Source organism: Anolis carolinensis, unplaced genomic scaffold (genome assembly GCF_035594765.1).
Source record: "Anolis carolinensis isolate JA03-04 unplaced genomic scaffold, rAnoCar3.1.pri scaffold_13, whole genome shotgun sequence".
Taxonomy (NCBI): Eukaryota; Metazoa; Chordata; class Lepidosauria; order Squamata; family Dactyloidae; genus Anolis; species Anolis carolinensis.
Genome location: NW_026943824.1, coordinates 6,194,448 through 6,219,397, shown reverse-complemented (window position 1 = coordinate 6,219,397; position 24,950 = coordinate 6,194,448). Strand labels below are relative to the sequence as shown.

At 40.2% G+C, this 24,950-nt stretch overlaps 1 protein-coding gene across 1 annotated transcript; it reads right to left on the bottom strand.

Moving 5' to 3' along the window:
- Positions 1-23: 23 nt before the first annotated feature.
- Positions 24-24,950, bottom strand: epn2 (epsin 2). Its single transcript, XM_008121909.3, has 9 exons — positions 24,827-24,950; positions 15,293-16,075; positions 12,768-12,880; positions 11,360-11,452; positions 10,490-10,649; positions 5,791-5,970; positions 5,046-5,138; positions 4,734-4,946; positions 24-3,519 (listed from the first exon to the last, which is right to left on the bottom strand). The coding sequence occupies exons 2-9, from the start codon at positions 15,885-15,887 to the stop codon at positions 3,203-3,205; spliced, it is 1,764 nt and encodes a 587-aa protein (XP_008120116.2). The 5' UTR covers positions 15,888-16,075; positions 24,827-24,950; the 3' UTR covers positions 24-3,202.

Sequence of the window (24,950 nt, the reverse complement as noted above, 5' to 3'; positions counted from 1 at the left end):
TGAAAAGCCACAAGAGCCTGGAATATCACAAGAAACACAAGTTTTAATTCTGACAAGACACTCCATTCCACCTTTTCTATGGCTTTTGTGGACCGCCGCAACGAGGGAAGAAAAGGGCACAGGTACAAGAACCTTTTAATGACACAACAGTACAAATGATAAATTAGAGCCGTACAGTAATGAAGACTTCAAGAGCATGGATTCAGCCCAAAGGAGCCAGCTCTCTCCCAATCTTTCACAGACATAAGTTTGGAAAACAGGGTACTAGAGTGACACATCTGCCTTATTTGTTTGCCATGAAAAAGTGGAAAATATATCCCTCTGCTTTTAATTAAATGGCAGTACAAAGTATATGTTGTTATAAAAACATTTCTCCATCAGAGGGGAAACGATTGGCTTTCAAACAGTTACTCTCAAGACAAGACCGAGTTTATTATTATTCAGCTTAATAATAATAATATATTGTTTGCCCCAATCGTTCGCCTCTGCAGATCGGATGACACTAAACCTTAGGAAGAACGTCTTAACTGTGCAAGGTCTTAGGCCTGCCCTATTGATGCCCCACCAAATCACAGCTCCCAGGATTCCATAGCATTGAGCCATGGCAGTTCAAGGTGTGACAAACTGCATCAACTCTATAGTACAGATGCACCCAAATAAAGCAATTGCTGTGCCCGACACATTGCATTTCATGCGAGCTTGTATTGCAAAGCACCAAAGTGGCACAGGCAGAACAATGCTGTCTCTCTTCTTAACCCCTCTCCAGCCCTCTTCTCTTCACCATCACCATACTCATGGCAGCTTCTTCTAAAGGCTATTCAATGGCAGAGAATTGGAGAAACATTTGGATAGGGCCCGCATAACTAGATGCAAACCTGAAACATCACCCACCAGTATCTTCCAGAGCTGATACATATTTCACCAAATCTAAATCACCATCAATTTAAGGCGCACCTCATGTTTGGAGCCCCTAAAACGGGGGAATTGTGAGCCTTAGAATTGATAAAAATTGTATTTATTTTGTGCCCGGATATGGGGTCTAAATGACCAGCGGTCCAGGCTATTTCAGTAAAATTATGATGTTTGGAAGCTATGGTTGCTTCACCAACGCAATAAACATATAAACGCATATGCAGATGTATCCTGGACTCATATACTTACATAGGTAGCGCAATGAGATGCCAGTTGCCTGGCATCCATGTCCGATCCACATTTTTCGCCTGAATGATAAAAGGAGACAAAACAGCTGGACATTTCTAAACATGAGAGATAAAAATATGAAAAATAGCAACGGAAACAATGTGCCACTCGACTATTATTAGACTCTTTTGATATGATGGAAACAACAATTGAACCATCACATTAGCATATCTTTGATGAAAACACAATGATTCGAGTAGCTCAACACAATGCTCTGACATCCAAAACTCCACCCAACACAAGTCCCAAATTGATGTTAAATAAGAGACTGCCGGCAACAACACAAAAATAGTGGGTTATCCGACTCAGATGTTTTGCACATTTTGGAATCCCAGTTCATTGTATAATTGCCACCCCACCCCCACCCCCGAAAGCAAGATTTCCAAGACTGACACCTGAGTATATGGCTTAAATGAGAACAACAAGGCTGACGAACCAACAACGTTCACGTTTCGCAATGAAGACTGTAAACAGAGCCATCTTTAGTTAGAGGAGTTTAGTTGATTAAAATTAAACATTCATACAACCGTGGTTGGTTTTTGTTTTGTTTTTGTTTTCCTTTTAAAAGTTTCTCAAAAGTATTACAAGAGAGAGAAGTTGAGTCTCTTCTTCCATGATCTTCTGTCTTATAAAAGGTTTTGTTTTGTTTTTCCGGGCATGTACTCATAAAACAGGGAAGGAGGAAAGGCAACTGTAGTGTTATTTTTCCTTTGAAATGTCCTCTTAAGCATCACATTCCACCGTCTCTATTTTGCATCAAAAACTCTTCCGTTTCCAAAGCAAGCGGTGTGTCTCAATATTCCCTTTTAAAACTCTCTTTGCGGAACCCAAGAGCTAAAATATTCATGTATATATAGATATAGATATAAATAAGAGGGCACTAAATCATTAAAAAAAAGAGACGATATCTTACTTTTTCGGCCTACGCTACAAACTGTTAAATAAGAAGGGCGTTATAAAACAAGATGCAAGAAATGAAACTGAGCCTTGCAAGCTCAAATCCCAAAATGGTACTCTGTTTTAAAAGTGCAAAAAAGTAGACAAGGATAACTGCATAATAAATGAGGAAATCACGGCAAATGTGTTCCTCCCACGAGGGTGAGGATTCCCGTTATCACTCTGTTTGCTCTCTTTTCCCCTTCCTGTTTTTTTTTCTTTTTAAGCCTGCATCCCAAGTCAAAAGAAGAAATAAAAATTAAAATAAAAACACACACAATAATTTCCCACACAAAGTCACTAATGGACAATATGGCCGCCAATCTCATGGAGCTTCTTGACTCCACCACTAACGGATCAACAGGACAATAAGGCCGTCCTTTTCCAAAATTCCAATACTGTTTTAGGATCTTTTTGTTCTGTTCCCTTTCTGACCTGCATCAACTTTTGCATCAAAAACAAACTAAAACAACTGGGCAGTTTCAGTTTCTGGTATTTCACTCCTATGCACACCAAGCTTCTCCTCCTTTTCCTCTTCTGTTCTTTCTATAAGATCAATAAGGACTATGGGTGAGCCAACAGTCTCTAGAAGAATACATGGTTGTTTGCATTCACTAGCACTTGAGAATCTCAGATCTATAATTTAAGAGCGAAGGGTTTTAACGTCCAAGCTTCAAGGATATAAAACATTGCAAAGAGGACTGTACTTAAAAGGGGCGGTTCTTTCGATAATATTGAAGCGAGGAACAAATAAAGAGGAAGGATATGGGAAGGAAAAAACTAACTTTGGTGACAAAACAAATTCTAAAAATGTAGGAGAAAATTAAAGGGTACTAATTTTGGCATTGAAAAATCTAAAAGAAAATAATGCAATGCTCCCACAAGCCCTTGGTGAAGAAAAATAATAAAAGTATGTTCTGCAGCAAATGCTAGGTGAGGAGTGAGAAATCTCTTCTGTAAACGGCAAACACACACGCCTCCGAGGGTCTTTCTGCACACAGTTTGGCTCAAGCCGGCAGCAGATAAAGTCCCACAAACCGAGCTCTGCTCCGCCATAAAGGGAGCCTTATAGGAGGAAAGGATTAGTCGTGTTTTCAGGCTGCGAGATGGAAGGGACAAGGCCAGTACTGTGTAAAGGGGGCACCATTGGCCCCACGAAGCCCACCACCATCCCCGGCGCGGCCATCCGGGTCAGGGAGGCGGCCATCGGTGCCACCGGCTCTGTAGCTGGGATGGCAGTGAAAGACGGGCTGCTGCTGCCCATGACAGGGCTGGAGCGCATCTGGTTGAGGGTCAGGGGCTGAGGCTGGTTCACTTGGAAGGGGTTGACAAGAGCCGGCGCAGAGGATGAGGAGGGAGGAGGTGCTGCCGAAGCCGCTGTCCCTAGAAAGAGAAAAGTCCCATCTGCAAATCACAGACTCAGAGCATTGAAGGAGACCCCAAGAGCCATCCAGTTCCAACCCTATTCCACCAAGCAGGAAGGTACAATCCAAGCCCTCCCGACAAAATGGCCATCCAGACATCCAAACCAACGCCCAGAGTCGGACATGACTAGACTTAATATCAGGGGAAAACCTTTACCTATGTGTCCGTATCTCTTAGAAGGGATTGGTTTAACCTCTGGTTGGCAAGCAAAACTGAATTACTGTGTCGCGAAAAGATGTGTACCTAAAATGGTGTGTCAACAAAATGAAATGTTTGGAAAGTTCTGTCCTAGTCTCTTCTGAAATTGTGGGTGCTGATCCCCTCAGCTCAGTGTTGGGGTCCTGCAAAATCTGGCGCAAAATCTGGCAACAGTAAAAGTTTTCTGAAAGTCTCTCTATGGCACTTTTTAATTACAGTAGAGTCTCACTTATCCAAGCTAAAAGGGCCGGCAGAAGCTTGGATAAGCGAATATCTTGGATAATAAGGAGAAATTAAGGAAAAGCCTATTAAACATCAAATTAGGTTATGATTTTACAAATTAAGCACCAAAACATCAAGTTATACAACAAATTTGATAGAAAAGGTAGTTCAATATGCAGTAATGTTATGTTGCAATTACTGTATTTACGAATTTAGCACCAAAATATCATGATATGTTGAAAACATTGACTACAAAAATGACTTAGATAATCCAGAAGCTTGGATAAGCGAATCTTGGATAAGTGAGACTCTACTGTATTTCCATGAATCTGTTGTGCAGTGTCTACTCTGCAGAAAGTGCCTCAGCTGTACTTCATAAAAAGGAAAAATCGCTTATTTAGCAAACCATGCAAATGCGGATTGGTTTTCAGCAAATGTCTGGGTTTTTTATACCTAGTGCAGTAGGTACCGAGCTGGCTCCCTTCTTTTCAATGCAACACCTTTTCAAATATTCAAACATAGCTCTCCTGTCATCTTCTCTCAGCCTTCTCTTCTCCAAGCTGAACATCCCCAGCTCCCTCAGCCACTCCACATAGTGATTCATGGCTTCCAGACCTTTGATCATTTTGGTGGCTACAGCTGCCTGCCTTTGTATACTCCACTCTTTTTTTTTTTTTTTTGCTCTGAATTATGGCAATCCACAGTTTTGCACCCAAACAGGCATCAGGTTGGCCCTAGATGTCGAGATGTACCTGGAGCCAAGAAAGGGTTCAGCGAAGGCGCAGCTTGCGGGGGTTTCGACACCAGAGAATCCAAGTTCACTAGCGCGGCATTGGGCCCCAGGAAGGATTCCGGCGTCTTCCGAGCCGCATTCTGTTTGCTGGAAGCTGAGCTGGATGGCTGGGATTCAAAGAGGTCTGGGCTAGTTGTACCACTGTTCTGAGCCGAGAGCGTGGAGCTGGAATCTGCCGGAATGGAAAAAGGAGACTTTTTCAGTAAATTAAAAAATGGGGGGAAAAACCAAACAAAAATTGCTTGCCGTTCAATGTTGTTACAGCACATACCTTGCTTTTTTGCAGTCCGAAGGCTGTCAAATTCAGAAAAGTCGTCTTTAATCGTCCCGTTCAAGTTGCTGAAGAGGTCAAAGGACTGACTACCTGTGAGGCAGAACAACAAAGCATTAAATAATGTACTGTATTGGCTTTATTGTGAGCCACTTTGAGTACCTTTTTTAGAGAGATAAAGCGGAATACGAATAAGAAGAAAAAGAAGAAGTTGTCTTCCATTCTACAGCCCAAAACTGACAAGAACACTTCCTTGATTTTCCCTTATTGTTTAGATTCAGCAGGAATAAACAGTTTATTCTGTCCAAGAGAATGCATCAAACTATTTCATCCAACCTCACAGCAATATGTTCTAAAAAGGCTATTTGAAAAGAGTGCACTTTTTGCTTCTGTGCATTACATTCAGCAGTAAATACTTTTTTGGTTTCAGGGTTTTGAACCTGGAGGTGCACATTAGATTAGACAGGGCATTAGACTCGCCAGTACAGTAATAATATGATATTAATAACAAGGATTCATGTTTCTTCACTTCCAATGCCAAGCGGGTCGGATCCGCAGATTGTGATCCTGCAGAGACGGCAGGTGTCTGGCAGACTTCCGGCCTTGCTGCCATGCCATTCCATTTTTCACATAAACTTTTCATGGGATGCAGACGGCCCACCGTACTTCCTAGCTATGATGATTCAGACCAGCCAAGGCCTAGAGCTAACAGGGAAAAAACACAACATGCCAAAACGTCACTCACCAGAAGCAGAAATGGACTTATTTGGAGGCCCCCAAGGGTCTGCTTTCGAGGATGCAGAGGATGGCTGGGAGGGAGCCCAGGGGTCTGTATTCTTTGGGGGAGGCTGTGCAGAGGAGGAAGAGGAGGAGGTGGACGCAGAGGGAGCTCCCCACGGATCAACAGAGGCTGCCGGTTTGGCACCTTCAGGGAAAGACAATAACAATAGCTATCTAAAGAAATACAGTTGCATTTGTTTTTTAAAGAATAACATTTAAGACTGGATGGCCCTGGGGGGTCGCTTCCAATTCTTCTTCTTCTATTATTATTATTATTATTATTATTATTATTATTATTATTATTATTATTATTATTAAGCAGAGGCTAGATGACTATTTGCCGGAAGGATCCTAACTGTGCTAGTCCTGCATGGCAGAACAGGGTCAGACAGGATGACCTTTTGGGTTTCTTCCAAGTCTAGGATTCTTATGAAGAGTGCAGATATGGACGGAAATTCAGAAGTTTGAGAGTTTTTTCCCTTTGTGAAAATACGAGGGAATGCTATTTTTGTAACCAGAGAGGACGCTTGTCTAGGAAGCCTTCCAGTGTGGTTCTATTCAGGTCAACCTTTGCTGGAAGCTGGTCACATACTGGAGGACCCAGAATGCGAAGCCAAGCTAGACTTTGCAGACAAGCCTCTTTCTGATTTGTTACATTACAGATTATACCCAGAAACTTTGTTGCTCTGTGTTTTCATTGTGTCTGTTTTTGTTTGGTATTTTCAGTTCCCTTTATTTTTCTTGTAATTAACCAAAATAAAACTGTATCTATCCCTTCCTTCCTTCCTTCCTTCCTAACATAGTTGCAGACAGGATAAATAGCCCAATCCCATTAATGAATGAATTGCAGCAACATTTCCAAATGCAAGCCATCTGAGGCAGTGACTGCAGTCTTCGGCATCCCCCAATGGACAGGCACTGGTAGTTGCAGTCTTCCAGAAACATATAGTTTTCAAAGCCTAGATTAAAGTTATTATACTGAAAAGTTCCCATCCTTGGCTACCTTACTGGCAAGTCAAAAAGCCATGGGAATTGTAGTTGAATATGTTTTAGCCTCAAATGCATTTTAATTAGTCTTTAAGGATTTTAACTATGCCATTAATATTTAATTCTATTTTAATATTTGTATATTCTTCAGATTTTAAATTGTACTTCACTTGGTTTTACTATAAGCTGCTTTGAGTCTCTTTTGTAGAAAGAAAAAGCAAGAAAAAGCAAACATATAATAATAAACATCATCACCATAGTTGGATAAGGCTTTAGGCCTTCTCCGATACCACACCAAATTTCAAAGCATTAAAGCTGTATCTCCTGAACTTTAATTCTCAAGATAAAAAATTAACATCTCAATTCCTCCAGCCTTAATTTTCATTGTATTAAAAAAAATTAAAAACCCATCTATTAAATAAATTTTGATTATAGATGTATTTTTAAAACATGCATGTATGCTATAAAAAATTATGCCGGGCTTGAGAACAGCAGGGTCATTCGCTCATCGACAGGTGCCAGTTTTTGGTTCCAACTTCAGTTGTTTTGCAAAAAAGAACAGAAAAAAGACGACAGGAAATGCTGAAGAGGCTTTAGAGAGAATCTCATCCCATTTCCTCCTCCCTATGAATGATCCCATGCAAGAAATGCAAATCACCCGGCAGGGAAGCCCTACAAGGAAGTTTCCCCAAACAGTCACTCTTTCACAAGAAAGATAACAAAAGTCACAGGGGGAAAAAAACAAGGGCCTTTGAGGAGGACACCTTCCTTCTGAGAAGTCCCTTATGAGTTGGATTCAGATGCATAGATCTCCATTTCTCTGAAAGGATCGGAGCCAAGCGAAGGAGAACAAGGGGCTCTTATCACGGATGTTAATGAAACGCTGAAAGACAGGGAGGAGGGGAAAGCACAGCTGCGGCCGGACAAGTTTTGGCTTGTGCTGCCTGTGGATTGCGCATCCCTAGGCCGAGAATACTCTTTTTAAAGAGATGTACAACAGACCTTTCAATCCCAAGAACTATTAGTCCTCAGTGTGGCTTCTCCAAAGCTCCATTTTGGCTGCAAGAAACAAAGGGCAAGCTGACCCAAGGAGCAAGAAAGCAAGTGCAACAAACACGCAGTTAACTAACTGCTCGCTTTGCATGGTATGGTTTGGCTCTACGAATTTTGTAGCCATGATTGGAAAAACAGTACCCCTCAAAAATCCATAAACTAAACCTTGATTTTGCCATTTATAAATACAAAAGTGAAATTATGTATGTTTGTATGTTTATTCTACAATATCCGCTCCATGGCTTGATGGATCTAGACCACACTTGGGACACAGACCCTCCATGATCCAACTTAAAATACCAGTGGGGTTTCAACTAAACAAATCAACCCCATTTGGAGGTAGGGCCCCCAACATGAATACCTAGGCATGTCTGTATGCAACCACAGGAGGGCAGTATATAGAAAAAAAGCTCTCTCAAGGGAGATGATGAAAGGAAGAGGGCTAGAATCTTCCCATGGAGATTTTTGATTTGCGTTGTAGTGTATATTGTATATTGTTACTTATTGTATTGTTTAATTGCTCTATGTTATGTTGTATTTATACTTGTTATATTGTTTTGCTCTGGGCATGGCCCCATGTAAGCCGCCCCGAGTACCCGTTGGGGAGATGGTGGCGGGGTATAAATAAAGTTTTTTTTTTATTATGACACAGCAAACAAGATAGATATGCTGGATTTCATATCACAAAATCACAAGTCGAACACTTCCCAAGTGTCTAGGACTGTGTGATGTATTTTCGGGTGATGCGCGCAGATCCCAGCAGGGTGGCCTTTTGCAGCTGGCAGATCGTAATTTTGTCAATGTCTATTGTTTCCAAATGCTGGCTGAGATCTTTTGGCACGGCACCCAATGTGCCCATCACCACTGGGACCACCACCACTTTAAACTTTAAAAATAAAGTATTATTATTATTATTATTATTATTATTATTATTATTATTATTATTATTATTATTATTATTATTATTCTAAGGGAGATCTTCCCCAAGGACCAGGCAAAGATGGGAGGGAACCCCAGAATAGGAAGAAAGAAGCCAGTAAGAGGACAACTCTCGGGACATAATTCAGTTCTTCAAAGAAAGTCTGATATAAGCTTTTTTCTATAAGGGACACCATTTTACTACCCCATTGTATATAAGGGGACTCGTATATAAGAGAATTAATAAATGTACAGGGCAAGTGTGATGAACAAGGTAAGTGCATCTTATTGTGTACCTTCAATCCATTGTAACTTATGGCAACCCTATTGCAGGTTTTTCCCTACAATAATAATCATCAAGGAAATCTGGATAATCCCAACTATTCTGTAAAAGCCATCAATCCAAGAGACAATAGGGTGGTCAAATACCCTTTTTGAATCAAACTTTCAAAGAGTGAAAAACCAAAACTTCATTTCAAATACCTTATAACCACATTCCACACCACTTCAATATAGGCCATTCATGCAACACGAGGCTCACAAAACAGTCTCAAAGTATGCCTTGAATCCCTAAAACCACATCCTCAAAGGGTTAGAAATCAAAACCCCATTTCAAATGCCATCCAAATACATCTGCATACTCCTCGGCTACATTGCTGACGTGCCTCCCTTTTCTAGAGGGGGCCGCATTAAAAGCAAACTAATTCATGGCCACAACACTGCTAATTATAGCAGCGTGACATAGGCGGCTGTCACGTCGGCATTCGCCAACGGACAGCTTACGGCAGGGAGATTGGAAGCCCTCCTCTGAAGGAGGCTAGCCATATCAATTGCATGGAAAGAGGAAGATATTGTTCTAGATATGGTAAATTGGCATACAAATTGACAACATACGCAGAACGATCCCACTGAACACAGTGACAGTCACGGCTTCCTAGTACAATTAATCAAATTAACCATATTTTTTTTTATTCTGATTCACCATTGATTGTAAAATGCGCAATCATTTCAGTATTGCCAACAGAAAAAGGCTTTATTTATATACTTAGATATACAGTAGAGTCTCACTTATCCAAGACTCGCTTATCCAAGCCTCTGGATAATCCAAGCCATTTTTGTAGTCAATGTTTTCAATATATCGTGATATTTTTGGTGCTAAATTCGTACAGTAATTACAACATAACATTACTGCATATTGAACTACTTTTTCTGTCAAATTTGTTGTATAACATGAAGTTTTGGTGCTTAATTTGTAAAATCATAACTTAATTTGATGTTTAATAGGCTTTCCCTTAATCCCTCCTTATTATCCAAGATATTCGCTTATCCAAGCTTCTGCCAGCCCGTTTAGCTTGGATAAGTGAGACTCTACTGTATAATAAAGCAATTCAAAGCTGCAACCCATTTTTAGGGGTGCTTATATGTCAAACAAATCACACCTCGGAATCAAAGAAATAGGGTATAATGCGGTCTCTCTTTTTCTACCACCTTAAGGTGGTAGAAGAGAGTAGCATCCCCAGACCAGAGTTTGGAATAGTTCTTCCCTTTGAACACCAACTCCCAGTCTCCCAGTGTTACCTGGGGAGTTCTTGGAGCTGCAATCTCAAAACAAAAGGACTCTCCCACACTCTGAGACAGACTTCACAAAGAAGATTTGCAACAAGGGACAAAATCAATAAATCACAACAGTGGGTCCAAGTTCTCACCGAACGACTGCCAGGGGTCTGAGACAGCGCTGGCGGCCGCAGGGCCCCCCCAAGGGTCCGTTGAGTTTGCTGCAGGCGGGTGGGGCCCCCACGGCTCTGTTTTCTGGGGGGTTGGCGCCGAAGAGGGCAAGGTGTCCATGAGATCCAACAGAGTGGTGCACTGCAGGGGGAAAGAGGATTTATGTTTTGCTCTGGGTAAACAATCCAAAAGAGAGAAAGAGAGAGGCACATTTCTAGGGAGACAATGCATCACTCTGTTTTTTGCACATTCTTGTTCATTAAGGCTTTATTCAAGGGGTAGACGGTGTGTGACATGCAGATGGCCCTTTAGGACAATTTCTGTGGTCCCCCAGAGGTCACAATATGCTCATCATCATCATCATTATCATGTATATCCTTCATGTATTGATCTTTTGACTGTGGCACAAATTGCCTTTAGGGAGTACAGGCAGCATTTTTGGCATGTTTTTTAGGGTCTCGCTTATCCATATTAGGCCCAGAAGAGGTCTTTTTTAAGAACAGAAAGTGATGCAATGCACTGTTGTGACAGTTACCCACCCATTTTGTCTGCAAGAGATCATAAAATGTGCCCAAGCAACTTCTTGGAAGTAAAGGAGGCATTTCTGCCATGTTTCTTGGTTCTCAGTGGCCCATATTAGGCTCAGGAGAGACCTTTTTTCAGAACAAGAAGTTGTGCTCCCTTTGTCTTATCTTAATATAGAATTCCTTTTTTATCAACACAATGTGGGGACAGTGACACTTAGAAAAGGGCTGTGCACCATAGATATAAAATTGGCAGTATGCTAACAACTCCACTTTATTTCTCCAGAACCATTCGCTCTAGAAAGAAAATATCTCCCTAGGACCTACTTCTTTCCTTTTGGGAATTTTCACCGTATCTCTGCGGCTCTCCTCCAAAGCCATCTGCAACCGCAAATCGTCGCCACGACGAAGGCGTTCCTCCTGCCAAAACGGGAGCACGGGTTTTTTTAAGACAGTCGCCCAATTGTTGCTTACTGCTGGCGGAATTACAGCTCTTTTACTGAACCTTCTATTGACAGCATTCAAAATGGGCACATGCTTGAAAAGGGCAACACTATCTCATTTAACAAGCCTCACATTGGGAGGGGAAAAACTTATATTGGATTACATTTTTTAAAAATCACAAGCTACCCAAACCTACAAAGCTTTAAATGTCAATACCAGTTTGCCAGCAAAAAATGGAAAAGCCATGGCTGGGTCAGAGACACACGCAATCAAATGCTAAAATAATTTCATGCTATCTTTCATTGGCCACATGACCCCAAAAAGAAACCTTTTGTGGAGATACTCTGGCAGAGCTTTTCAAACTTTCCATGTCAGGGACGCACTTTATAGACAGGCGTCCTTTCATGACATGGCCATTCAGTTTTACTAGCAAGCCAGAGATTAAACCAACCCCTTATAAGAATTTCATACAATATGTGTGTGTTTCATATAATCTTTATATTATATGGAATTTTTCCCTTTACACTTCGAAGTACACCACTTGATTCTTGCATAGCTTCTTCTATAGTCCCTTTCCTTATTAAGCAAGTGAAGCTGAGGGAAAAGGAAGACAAGAAGGGAGACAAGACCTCAGGTCCTATGACTGAACGCTTGCCTCACCTGATAAGAGGCAACTCTCTGTGATAATGCCTGGCCACACTTCTTGAAGTGAAGAGAAGTGTTGAAGCGACAGCTGGGGCCTCCACACTCCAGTGAAGGTGTGCCATCCATCTAGATTTCCAGAGCAGTAGAAAACAAGCTTGCCCCCTCCTCAGTGGGACCTCTTTCAAATATTTAAACAGGGCTGTCATATCCCCTTCTCTCAACCATAATTTCTCCAAACTGAACATACCCAATACCCTCAGCTGTGCCTCAGAGGGAATAATAGTTTCAGACTTTGGCTACCCAGCCAGTTTGTCAATATCCCTCTTAAATTGCTTTGCCCAGAACTGGATACAAGATTATTCCAGGCGAGGTCTGACCAAAGCTGAATCAAGTGAAACTACAATTTCCCTCAATCTGAACACTAGACTTCTATGGATACAGCATATAATGGCATTGGCTTTTTGAGCTGCCACATCACACATTTGTGGTCTACTAAGACTCCTAGATCCCTTTCACGTTTACTGCTTTTCCCCCAAACCAAATGGACGTCCTTCCACCTGAGTGCAGCCACCAAGAAGGCCCTGCAAATCAGGATTCTTTACTGTTGCAAAGAAAAAAGCATGGCTTGGCAGGAGGAGGAGCTCACCTGTTCGGCCACTTCCCGGCTCATGGCCAAAGCCAGCTGTAGCTGGAGCTCTTCCTCTCCACTCGTCTGAGGCCGTGCTTGTTCCAACTCTGAAGACACTCGCGGTGATGTAGCTGTTAGAGGAACAGGGATGGCATTACAATGTGCAAGTTTGCCTCCATCTCAACCTGATGATCAGCCACATTTACCTTCTCCCCAGCTGCAATTCTATTCATGGGACTAGCTATTTCCAACTATATTAACCAAAGCAAAGTCAACAGACTCAGCGTCACTTGCTTAAATAAACATACAAACTGAGCTTTCAAAACCCATTTTACTTTAAAGCCATTTTAAAGTTTCTCTTTATGGAGTCTGACTGATTGAAACACAGGTATGTTTCAGATGGAGACCTTACAGTCAGCCTTCTACATCTGATGATTTTATTTATGTGTGGACTCAATCAAAATGAGTTCTCTTTAGGAATCTCTTCTGATGGAAACTGATCATAGAGTCATGTTGGAATACCTACATTTTGCTAGAGCAAAGACTTCCCTAGGAGTCTCTAGGTTCTCCAATGTGATTCAATGGGAAGAGGAACGAAAAAGTCATTTTTTAATTCACTGTATTTCATTTTCATGGGGGGTCCTGTGCTTCTAATCCCAGTGAATACTGTACTAGTTATACTGAGCCAATCGTTATCAGAGCTGTACAGAACTGCCTCTATGTACTAAAAATGACGTCTTGTTGCAGTTTTCATGAGAAATTAAAAATCATCAGGAAAGAGAATATGAAGATGCTACATCACCATCTCATCCGGCACCAACCTCCAGTCATTTGGATTGCCGAAGCCCCCCCTGTTTTGGCAGCAAAGATATTTGGGAACTCTCTTGCTGTCAAGAAGGTTTTACCTTAGTAAGGCCACCACACAAAGAGATTCTTATACCGTTGCACACAGCACATGACAGTTAACTCAGATGTTTATGCAAGATGGCTTTGAATAGATCCAATTTAGATGTCCTAAGCCCTGCTAGTAGAAAATGTTGAGATTAAGGTTTTTCGGGATATTTGCTGTTATGTAAAAACGTGATTGGCTGGCCTCTAGGCAAATAAACATTCCTGACTCTTGATGGCCACTAAAGACAGATTTGACCCCTTTGTTTTTCTCTATGGCTAATAATGCCTTTCCATGCGCTTTTTTATAACCGGGCTGGATAGTCTTTGTGGTCTCCTCCAATTCTATTATTGATTGTTTAAAAACAAACTTACATATATATTAACAGGTATAACATTAAAGTCCTAAACTGTGGTGAGAAAGAATTAACATAGGATTCTGATCAACTATGAGGAGGGGGATACACTAAAAAAGGATTAATGGTGGACAGAAAAAAGTGACAGGAAGAACATTGGGATCTCTTAGCAGATCATCAGGTGATTAGCAGCAGATTGGAAAGAATTTCCAGATCCCAACTGCCTAAACCCTAATACTCTTTCATTCCTGAAGCAATTGATGAAAAGGAGTACTGAAAGGAAAACCAAGAGTAGGATGTGAGGGAATGCTTTATTAGGCTGCTGTTGTGAGGCTGTTTCCAATTGACATGATTTTTGGGGACAGTTAAATATGTGATTTGCTCAAACACCAATAACAAATTCCTAAACTGAGTACAAACTCCTGAGTTACTATTCTCTGGATGGCAGACCCCAAGAACACAAGGAAAAATAAGTGTATCTTACAAGCCCCTTTTGTTTTAGACAATGTCGACCAAAACTGTTATCCTTCCAACTTATAGAAAGAGATAATAAATAATTCATGGATTTGATTAATGTCTAGGAATCTCTAGGTCCTCTAGCACAGGGCTTCTTAAAAAGTGGGTCCCAACCCCAAATGGGGTTTCCTTAATTCAATGTTGGGGTCATGAAAAAATTGTCAACAGGAAAAGGTTTCTGAATGTCACCATTAACATCAATCTGTTAGCGAAAACTAGAGTGTTTACAGAAGATTCTGCACAAAACTCTTAAGCTATACTCCACAAAATGTAAAATTAGCCTGTTTAACAAACCTTGCAAATGCTGATTATCAATAAATGTTTGATTTTATCCCTATTTTAAATACCTATATATGTGGGGTCACACAAAAAATTATCAGTCAAAAAGTTTGTGAGTGGGAAAAGTTTAAGAAGCCCTGCTCTAGCACTCCTCTACAATCAATATCCATCAGAATCACTGTCTCTCATTCATCTATGCATGGTTTCTTAGATTATAACTTAATAATATTAGTATATTACACATATGTTTATTTATTTACTTCCTGTTTCCTTTGGTTTGTTTGCCTTTGACTACTCATGTGAATCAGGAGCGACATCCCTTTCCAGTTTCATAAACAAAACAGGCTGGGCCTGCCCTGCCGATGACAACTTTGCCATTTTCCTATTGTGGCTATCGGCAACATCGGCAAATGGCAAATGTTTGGCTCATAAATTTGCAGAAGAAATAGGCAATTCTGAGGAAGCACAGAGGGCTATTGGGGTAGTGCCTATGTCTGTACTTACACCCGTGGTAGGAGGCCGGAGACCCTCCCGATTTGCCGTACTCCTGCTCCGAGTAGCTGGTGGAGAGGTTGGGCTGGCTGGATCCCCGGCCGAAGGTGATCTGGTTGTTCCCGACCCCCGTGGCCACCTGCGCCATGCGCTCTTTGGTCTTCAGGGCCTGGGCTCGCTCTGCCTTGAGCCGCTCGTCGTCCTTGAGGAGGGAGACCAACTGCTTGGACTTCTCCCGCACGTTGATACCCTGGTCTTTCCCATCCCGGTCAATGTACTGGAAATCTTTCAGAGTCTGGATGGCAAAGATGTTCTCTTTGCACTGCTGGGCCACCCTCTCCGACCCTGTTTTGATCAGGTAATCCAGCAGCGTCAAGGCCTTGTAGACGTGCCGCCAGTTCTTGCCATGGTCGTTTAACCGCTTCCAGATCATGCTCATTATTTCGGAAAAGGCCACCACATTGTAGGTCAGGTCAGCAATTTCAGTCATCAAAGAACTGGACGGGCCCCATGGGTCATTGGATGTAGCTTCCCGGACCTTTATTTCAGCCTCCGAATAATTGTTCACAATGTTTTTCATCTGTCGCCGGATCGACGAAGTGGTCATTTTTATTGTCTCCAAAAACCAAAGCAGTTCTCTCCCCAAATAAATTTCCTCAGAAACTGGCCTTCATTTTTCCTATTTTGTGAGTTCCTGTGCTCAGAAAAAGCCGTATGTATATCCAACTTGGACCAAGTTCTGGTAAAGTCATTTCATCACCTTCCGAAAAGGGCCAAAGGAACTGGAAAGCTGGCCTGAAAAGAGGGAGGTAAAACACAGTTCCATTAGCTTCCATCTTTATTATTTTCCTGCATTTTGTAAGATGACCAAACAAAACATCTCTAAGTTCCTTGCTCCACCACTGAGGAAGCTTTTTCTTTTAGAACCATGGAAAAAAATGTAAACCACAGAGACTCACCAAACACTGATTATTTACTCCTTTATTTGTTTTTCTGTGCATTATATTCAGAACCAAGATTCACATTCTTGGGATCTATTCTACATTCCACTAATGTGTTAGAAAAGATTTTCTATCTCTTTCGTGATACCGATTCTATGGTCACTGGCAAGGTTTTACTTTTTGCCATGGCAGCAACAAAAATTCATGTTAAATTTGCAGATATTGCAATTGATGCTATGGGTTTGCTCTTAGCTACCTGAAATTTGTCTAAATTTTAACATTAATATTGTCTTTTATATTTTATGTGTTACATTGTATTTTAATATTATTACACTTTAACAAACAATATTCCAATTAGTTATATCGTTTCATATTGTATTTATTTGTTTATATGCCAATGGCCGATGGTGTAGGCATTAATAAACAGTAAATACAGTACAACTAAAGCTTTTTTGAACGTGTATGATTCCTGAATTGTCAGACAAGGAGAAGGCAAGGAACTCAGAATGTTTTGCTTGGTGTCAATTCTACTGGAAATGGTTGGAAAGCCAACCATTACTCTTTAAACACTTTTCTACACAACTAATGTACAACATCCATCTACACAACAAGTACAACCATCTACTATGGAGGCTTGAGGCATCAGCAAGAAGGATGGATTCATAGCACCACTATATTCTCATCTAACCCTCCTTCCTGACAACATTAATCATAAAGCCTTTGCCAAGAAATCATTTGACATAAAATATCTGGAGGGAGCACAGAAAAAGAGATCACATTATGAATTAAGAAAACAGTACACGGAACAGTACTTTCATGAAAAGTATGCCATTGTAGGAAAAGGAAATTAACCACTTTAACCAGACCACAGCAGATTACCCCTTCGCCAATGAAAAGCTAAGAGAACGTGCAAGCTCAGCATTAGCAGCGTCCCGGCCAAGCAAATGAAGTTGCAATGGCTGCAGGAATAGAAATTGAATTTGAAAATACCAGCACAGGAAAACCCACAGGATTTTATTAGCTGCCCAACATCCGCGATATCTACATGGTGCTACTATTCTTCCCATTGGAGGAAAAGCAATGATCCACTTTGGAACAAACACACTCCTAATCCGATTTTAAAGTCTCGAATGAGGTTGGCAAGAGCAGGAATTGGGCTGAATGTGAAATGAGAAGTGTGGGGACAAACAGTCAGTACCCAAGTTAAGAACAGGATAGGTTCTGGAGATTTGTTCTTAAGTTGAATGTGTATTGAGTCGGAATAGGGATATTTTTAAGTGTAACTAACTCCAGCCAAAAATATATATTTTTAAAACTTTGGATAACATTTGTTCTGCTGTCTCTGTTCAGAAGATTTCCCCTCACATTCTTGACCTGTGGTAATTGGATTTGGAACATTTTGGGTTGTTGTGGAAACAAGGATTGGTGAGGAAGCTTCACTGGAGACACCATTCCCGCATGGTAACTCTTTCAGGAGTGGATTTCCTTTCCGAGAGGTAGATTTCTCTCACTTCCTGTTGTCTCACCCCCGTTCTTAGCTATGAGTTGTATGCAAGTTGGATGTTTGTAACTCAGGGATTGCCTGTACTCTGATACTTTACAAATATTTCTGATATTCAAGAAGCTGCTGTGGGGTTTTTTCCCAGCCTGGAGCTCTTGAAATGATCTTGCCGATGATCGTACTGAGGATACTACATGAGTCATTTATACTTGACAGAGAGTTGGATTTAATCACTACTTCTAACATTTCCTGCGGAGATAGCAGCCACTAGGCAGGTTCGACAAGATCCTCAATCCGTACCAACATACCTGCCATGCTTTTAAGCACAGCCTACAATTTGGAGGCTTAAGGTTTTAACCAATGTGGGATTGCATTGATAAACCAAAACCCAAAGAAATATACATTAAAAAATGTTTGCTAGCAAGTGGTTTTAAAGAGGCTTTCTATTCAGGTGTTAACTATTTTGAGTCCTTTCAAATCAGCCAAAGTGTTAGGATAACAGACCAAAAAAGAAAAACCCATACAATATCAGAGTATGTTTTACAACTGAAAATATTTCAGAACAAATGTCACCTCCATGTTCCCAGACAGTTATTGCAAGCAGAACATTTCAGAACAAGAAATTCACAAGAACTGGATAAATCTGGCCTATTGGGAACAACAGAGGGAAACAAGAACATACCTGATGTATTTCACAGGATTATTAAATCTCTTTCTACTCTGTTTCTGTGCAATATTTTTATGTCCTGCCTGCTCAAGTCACAACATTGAAGCATAGCTGAGAGGGGAAAAGCACAAAAACTACCTAAGCCTGTCATCTCGGGTTTTCTATTGACATTCTGCTATCACTGCTTTGGAGATCTGATCCTTTCTCCTATGAATCGTAGCAATTTGCACAAGTGTCGACCTTTCGGCCTCAAAAATTTGCAGAGGGAACAGTGCGCCCCACACACTGGGATAAACAACACTAAAATAAAATATAACAATTTCCCTCTAATAAGAAATGCCTCTCTAGGCTATCAGTATTTCCATCAGCTAAAATAACTAGAGCCTAGGCAGTAATCCAAGGACCCTTTTTCAAATGCTTAAAAAAGTTTTTAAAGGAATTAAAACCCAATTGATCCCACAGTTACATAAACAGGGAAGAAAACCATTACAAGGGAATAGAAATGTCTGCAATTTCTGCCTACGCTCAATGACAGAAACATTAAAATCAAATCACTGCCCATTAGTTTGCTTTTTAAAATATCTTGGGAGCTTGCAACAGGTTTTCAAGACGCAATAGAAACCATGAAGACAACAGAGTAATGAAGGACATATCCTAAACACACATTCCTTCCCTGTTGTCTTTCTCCAAGTAGGATTTACTTGAGAACTTGCCTAACTTAGCGCTGGAATTTAAAGAGAGAACTACATCACATTTTATCACTTTCTGCAAATACTTCAACCCACAGGAAAGTCTTTGAATTAATGTACAACAAAAGGAGAAAACACACTACACAAGTACAATCCTTTGATTTCACTATATCATTTTCTAAGGGTAACTTTAGCCTATATATAGCTTATATACAGTCCTTGTTCCCGCAACAAGCCACTTTTTTCAAAATCCATTTCTCACAGAGACAAAAAGTGAAGTGAAACCCCCTGTCCAGAAGGTTTCACCTCACTTTCTGTCCCTGTGAGAACTGGATTTTGAAAATTTGGCTTGTTGTGGAAACAAGGACTGGTGATAAAGCTTCAGTGGAGACCCCTTTTCCCCATGATAATAACCCTTTCAGGAGTGGATTTCCCTTCCGAGGTGTAGATTTCTCTCATTTCCTTTTGTCTCACGCCCATTCTTCACTAGGAGTCATTTGCAAGTCAGATGTTTGTAACTCAGGGAATGTCTGTATTCCTTCACCTTCCACCAGCACTTCTCAAGACTCCAGCCCGACAAGTGGATTATGCCATTAAGCAAATGAGTTTTATAGAGGCGTGCAAAGATGCCATTCCTGTGAGCAGGCCGACCAACCTCACAGAGCAAGGACAATACAAAGGAAGCAAAACTAAATGTGCCAATCGGATACAGGAAGCCTTTGTGATCCATTCCCAGCAAAAGCAAGGGATAAACACAATGGTATTTGTATATTCCGCTACCGAAACGCCCCGAAATATCCATGCCTACAAGCCAGGACTCGCAAATCCCTCTCTGCCTGGTTTGGCTGGTTTCCTCCTGTTGAGAAAATTACATGCGAGGCATCTGTTAAGATCAGAAGGAATTACGGTAATCTGAGAAGATGTCAGTAAATAATGTTGCTGCGGAATACTTTTTCATTTTGATGAGGAATCCCTCCAAAGCCCCATGTAACTCAATAAGGATTACTTCAGAGTAAACACAATGTTAAGGGGAAAAGATTACAGAATGTCTGTCTGTTTCAATTAGCTTCTAAGATTGCAATCTAGCAGACGTGTATTTCCAGAAGACTGGCTGTTGTTGTATTCCTTCAAGCCTTATCCATCTATCATGAATGAGGCTGACTTGAGAAGACTGATCCACAACAGGTTTGACAAAGTAAAATGTGGGCTACATAATACTATTACGTGGGTTTGTAATTGATTAAGCGACGGAACCCAAAGCGTGCTCACCAATGGTTCCTCTTCATGGGTACCATAAAGAGGTTTCTGTCTTGGGACTTTCAGGGCAGTTCAGGATCTTAATTAATTACTTGGATCAAAGTTTAGAGGCCAAGCTTATCAGATTTACAGATGGCACCAAATTGGGAGGGAGACCTAATACTCCAACCTTGACAAATTAGAGAGCTAATGGGCCAAAACTAACAAAATGAATTTCAACAAATGTAGGATTACGCCACTCAGGCAGAAAAAATGATAGGTGATAGGCCTGGCTCCACAACAGAGTTACATGTGAAAGAAACCTTGCAGTCTTAGTGGAACACAAGCTGAATATGAACCAGTAGTGTGACGCAGCATCTAAAAAGTCCAATGAGATTTTGGGCTGAATCAAAAGGAATCTAGTGTCCAGATTAAGGAAAGTCATGGGGCCCCTTTCTTCTGGGTCAGACCTCTTTGTCTGGAATAATACCCTTTGTCCAATTCTGCACCCCAGTTTTTAAGAGATATGGACTCTAAGCTGGAAGAGATCCAGAGGAGGACGACTAAAAGGATCAAAGGTCTGGAAACCATAGATCCCTCTAAGAAGCAGTTTAAAGACCTGTGTCTGTTTAGCCCAGAAGAGAAGGCTGAGAGGAGACATGATCACAATCTTTAAATATTTGAATGGCTGTCATAAGTGCAGCAGAAAGCCCTCCCTTATACTACCGTGGAAGCTAGGACTCAATGGAGCCATGGGTTGAAATGACAGGAGATTCCACCTAAACCTTAGGAAGAACTTCTGATCATAAGGAGAACTGTTCAACAGTGGAACACTGTGCTTCGGAGTCTGGTGGAAACTCCCTTCTTTGAAGGCTTTTAAACAGAAGCTGGATGGTCATCTGTAGGGAGTACTTTGATTGTGTTTTTCCTGCAGGGCAGAGGGAAATTGGACTAGATGGCCCTTGGAGTTTCTAACAACTCTATGATTCTAGATTCTATGCCTTCTCCTGAAGCTGAGAGAGTGTGACTTGCTGAAAATCAGGAGGATTTGGATCCTGATTTCCCAGGGTGAGATTATTACATTTACTTTTATTGTGTTTATTTATAGCTCTGCAATCATGGGTTCTTATTTACATTGACCTCAATTCTGTATCTGTGTTTGGTGTAAATTTTAATATTTTTGTATTTTTACTTTGTTGTACGGGGAAATACATTATTATTATTATTATTATTATTATTATTATTATTATTATTATAGAGAATAAAGAAATCCCAGCTTTACCTTTTCCATTGAAAAAGATAATAAACTTCCAAAACTAGCACACAAAATACACCATGCAGCAGCCAAGACGGTAAATCTTTAGAGTAAATCAAGCACTGGTATCACATTTTTATGTTCATGTTTTCCAGAAGTAATACACGACTTATGAATAATTAATCACAGCCGTGCATTCCCGATGAAATGTACTTCCTTCTGAAGCAAAAAACCCGAATAGGACACAAGTAAAGTCAGGTTCGAATTGTGAGCAATCTTTGATCCAGAAGTTATAGAGCAAGGCCAAAAATTTAATAAAAATTCATCATAACTGAGGAGTTAGAAGGGCATTCAGTTTAATGGTGTATCCAATGCAACCAAGGATAGAGGAGGGAGTATATTTCATGGCACAAATCTTACTGCTATCTCTTCACAATTCTTTTTTAATCAAACACAGTCTAGACAGACATGGAAAAGAGATATTTTGTGGCTAATTGTTGTCCTGGCATTGCCAAGATAAGCTGTTCACTTCCTAAAGTAACCCATACACACATTCCACAAGTATTTCAAATCCCTCAAAAGCATTCCTAACCCTGTTTTTTAAAAAGTATTTTAAAGGTATCCAACCCACTTCCTGCAATATCAGTACATCATCCCTTACATGGAATTCCAAAATACTCTAAAAGATAGTCTCTGATGGTTCGTGCATAACATTATCGCAAATACTGCATACTATTACCTTCAGGCTATGCATATAGTAAACATAAATGAACGTTGCATTTAGGTTTGCATCCCAGCATCAAGATATTTTACATATATGCAGATACAAATATTCCAAAATCCCAAAACAATCCAAAAGTGAGATACCCCCAAAACCAAGCCCCGCAAAATATTTTAATAAAATCAGTAACAATAAAAATAATAACTATAAAGGGAACTTTTCTAATGCAGCAAGCCCTTTCATTTACAATCCCAAACCCTTTGGGGGAATTCCCCCAACATTTTCTTCAGCGAGGCACAACTAAACCATATCCCCAGAAAATATTTTAAACAGGAATAATAAAGTTAGTGATAGTTTCACAGCAAGATACTCTCCCCATTTTATGGCAATACTTTTTAATAATTAATAATAATCCATTTTATGACAGGCCTTTGTAGGAGACAATCCAAATGTCACCCTTTCCCTACAGAGACAGCCTTAAATCCAAGTCAAGGAAGCAGATATTTCAGTTAATAATAATAATAACCATAATGAACAAGACAGATTTTCCCACTTAGCAATTATTATTATTAAACTATATTAAATGTGGCTTAGTTTGGGGCTCACTCCTTCCTCATTTTTATTATTTCATCTATGCCTTTGGGGAAGACCCCCAAACCCAGCTCCATCAAATATGGTCCAGTTTAAAAATATAATGATTATGATGATAATAATTAATACTATAGTAATTAAACTAATAATAAATTAATGCAATACTATAAAATTACAATAATAATAAGGCTCAAAATTCCAACCCAGAAAGCCACTCCCTCTTCATTTTATTATCATTTATATGCTTTTGAGGGAGACCCCAAACCAAGCCCCATCAAATATTGCTTCCTCAATAATATAATAACATAATAAAATATTGAATAATAATGGCTCAGCTTTTCCAACCTAGAAAGCCACTCCCTCTAGATTTTATTATAATTTCTATGACTTTGAGGGAGACCCCAAACCAAGCCCCAATATTATTATTATTATTATTATTATTATTATTATTATTATATTGGGTTGTTGTATGTCTTTCGGGCTGTGTGGCCATGTTCCAGAAGTATTCTCTCCTGACGTTTCGCCCACAGCTATGGCAGGCATCCTCAAAGGTTGTGACCAAAGCAACATACAACAACCTGTGATCCCGGCCATGAAAGCCTTCGACAACATATTATTATATTATTATAACATACCCTGTTTCCCCTAAAATAAGACATCCCTAGAAAATAAGACCTAGTAGAGGTTTTGCTGAATTGCTAAATATAAGGCCTCCCCCGAAAGTAAGATCTAGCACCGTTTATGTTTGGAAGCATGCCCGCCAAACAGAACACCAGAGCATGCAGGATCGGTAAATGTACGTACCATAGAGTGTTGTACATGGAAACAATGGTAGTAACAATAAATTCTTGATAGGATTCACAGTTTGTCTGGTTATGCTGGTTTGTGATGACAACTACTGTACAGTATATAATAAATGTTCTTTTTTTTTTCAACAATAAATGTGAATTCTTCTTCATGGAAAAATAAGACATCCCCTGAAAATAAGACCTAGAGCATCTTTGGGAACAAAAATTAATATAAGACACTGTCTTATTTTTGGGGGAACACGGTAACAAAAATAATATCTAATAAGGCTCAGCTTTTCCAACCTAGAAAGCCACTCCCCTCTAATAATAATATGATAATAACAAACAAATCAAGCTCCATCAAATAGTTTCCTTAATAATAAAATAATAATAATAATATAATGCTCCAGCTTTTCCAGCCTTGAAAGCCACTCCCATCTGTAATAATACGATAATAACAAACAAATCAAGCTCTATCAAATATAGTTTCCTTAATAATAATAAAATGATAATATAATGCTCCAGCTTTTCCAGCCTAGAAAGCCACTCCCTCTTCATTTCATTATATTTCTATGCCTTTTGAGGGAGACCACAAACCAAGTCCCATCAAATAGTTTCCTTAATAATAAAATAATAATAATAATAATATAATGCTCCAGCTTTTCCAGCCTTGAAAGCCACTCCCATCTGTAATAATATGATAATAACAAACAAATCAAGCTCCATCAAATAGTTTCCTTAATAATAATAAAATGATAATATAATGCTCCAGCTTTTCCAGCCTAGAAAGCCACTCCCTCTTCATTTCATTATATTTCTATGCCTTTGAGGGAGACCACAAACCAAGTGCCATCAAATAGTTTCCTTAAAAATTATAATATATGTAATCGCTTAATAATAAAAATAATATCTAATAATAATAAGGCTCAGTTTGACTTAAAAAGTATAATAACAACGACAACAATCCAGAAGGCCCTCCATGCTTATTCCAATCTGCGGCCCTTGACAGAAAACCCCCAAAGGCCTCTTTTTTCCCCTCACAGAGACACCCTCCTCCACACCAAGTCCCCTCAGATATATTTCAATTAATAGTAATTAATAATGATAATTAACCAGTGAAGAGCTCTCCCCTGCCCTAGTTTCAATCCCAACCTCACCTGATGCTCCGGAGCGGATCCGGATTGCCGTCCGCGGCGACGCCAGAACCGGGTTTGACACCCGACGCCCACAGGCGCCATCCAAGATGGCGGCGCCAGGGAAGGGGCGGGGCCAAGAGGCGAA

What these genes read in the sequence shown, in the direction of transcription:
- epn2 (XM_008121909.3), bottom strand. Translation starts at nt 15,887, where the DNA reads ATGACCACTTCGTCGATCCGGCGACAGATGAAAAACATTGTGAACAAT. An exon ending in AGACCCCTGGCAGTCGTTCG is followed by an intron (nt 5,971 to 10,489) that starts GTGAGAACTTGG and finishes CTTTCCCTGAAG; the next exon opens with GTGCCAAACCGGCAGCCTCT. An exon ending in TCGGACTGCAAAAAAGCAAG is followed by an intron (nt 4,947 to 5,045) that starts GTATGTGCTGTA and finishes CCATTCCGGCAG; the next exon opens with ATTCCAGCTCCACGCTCTCG.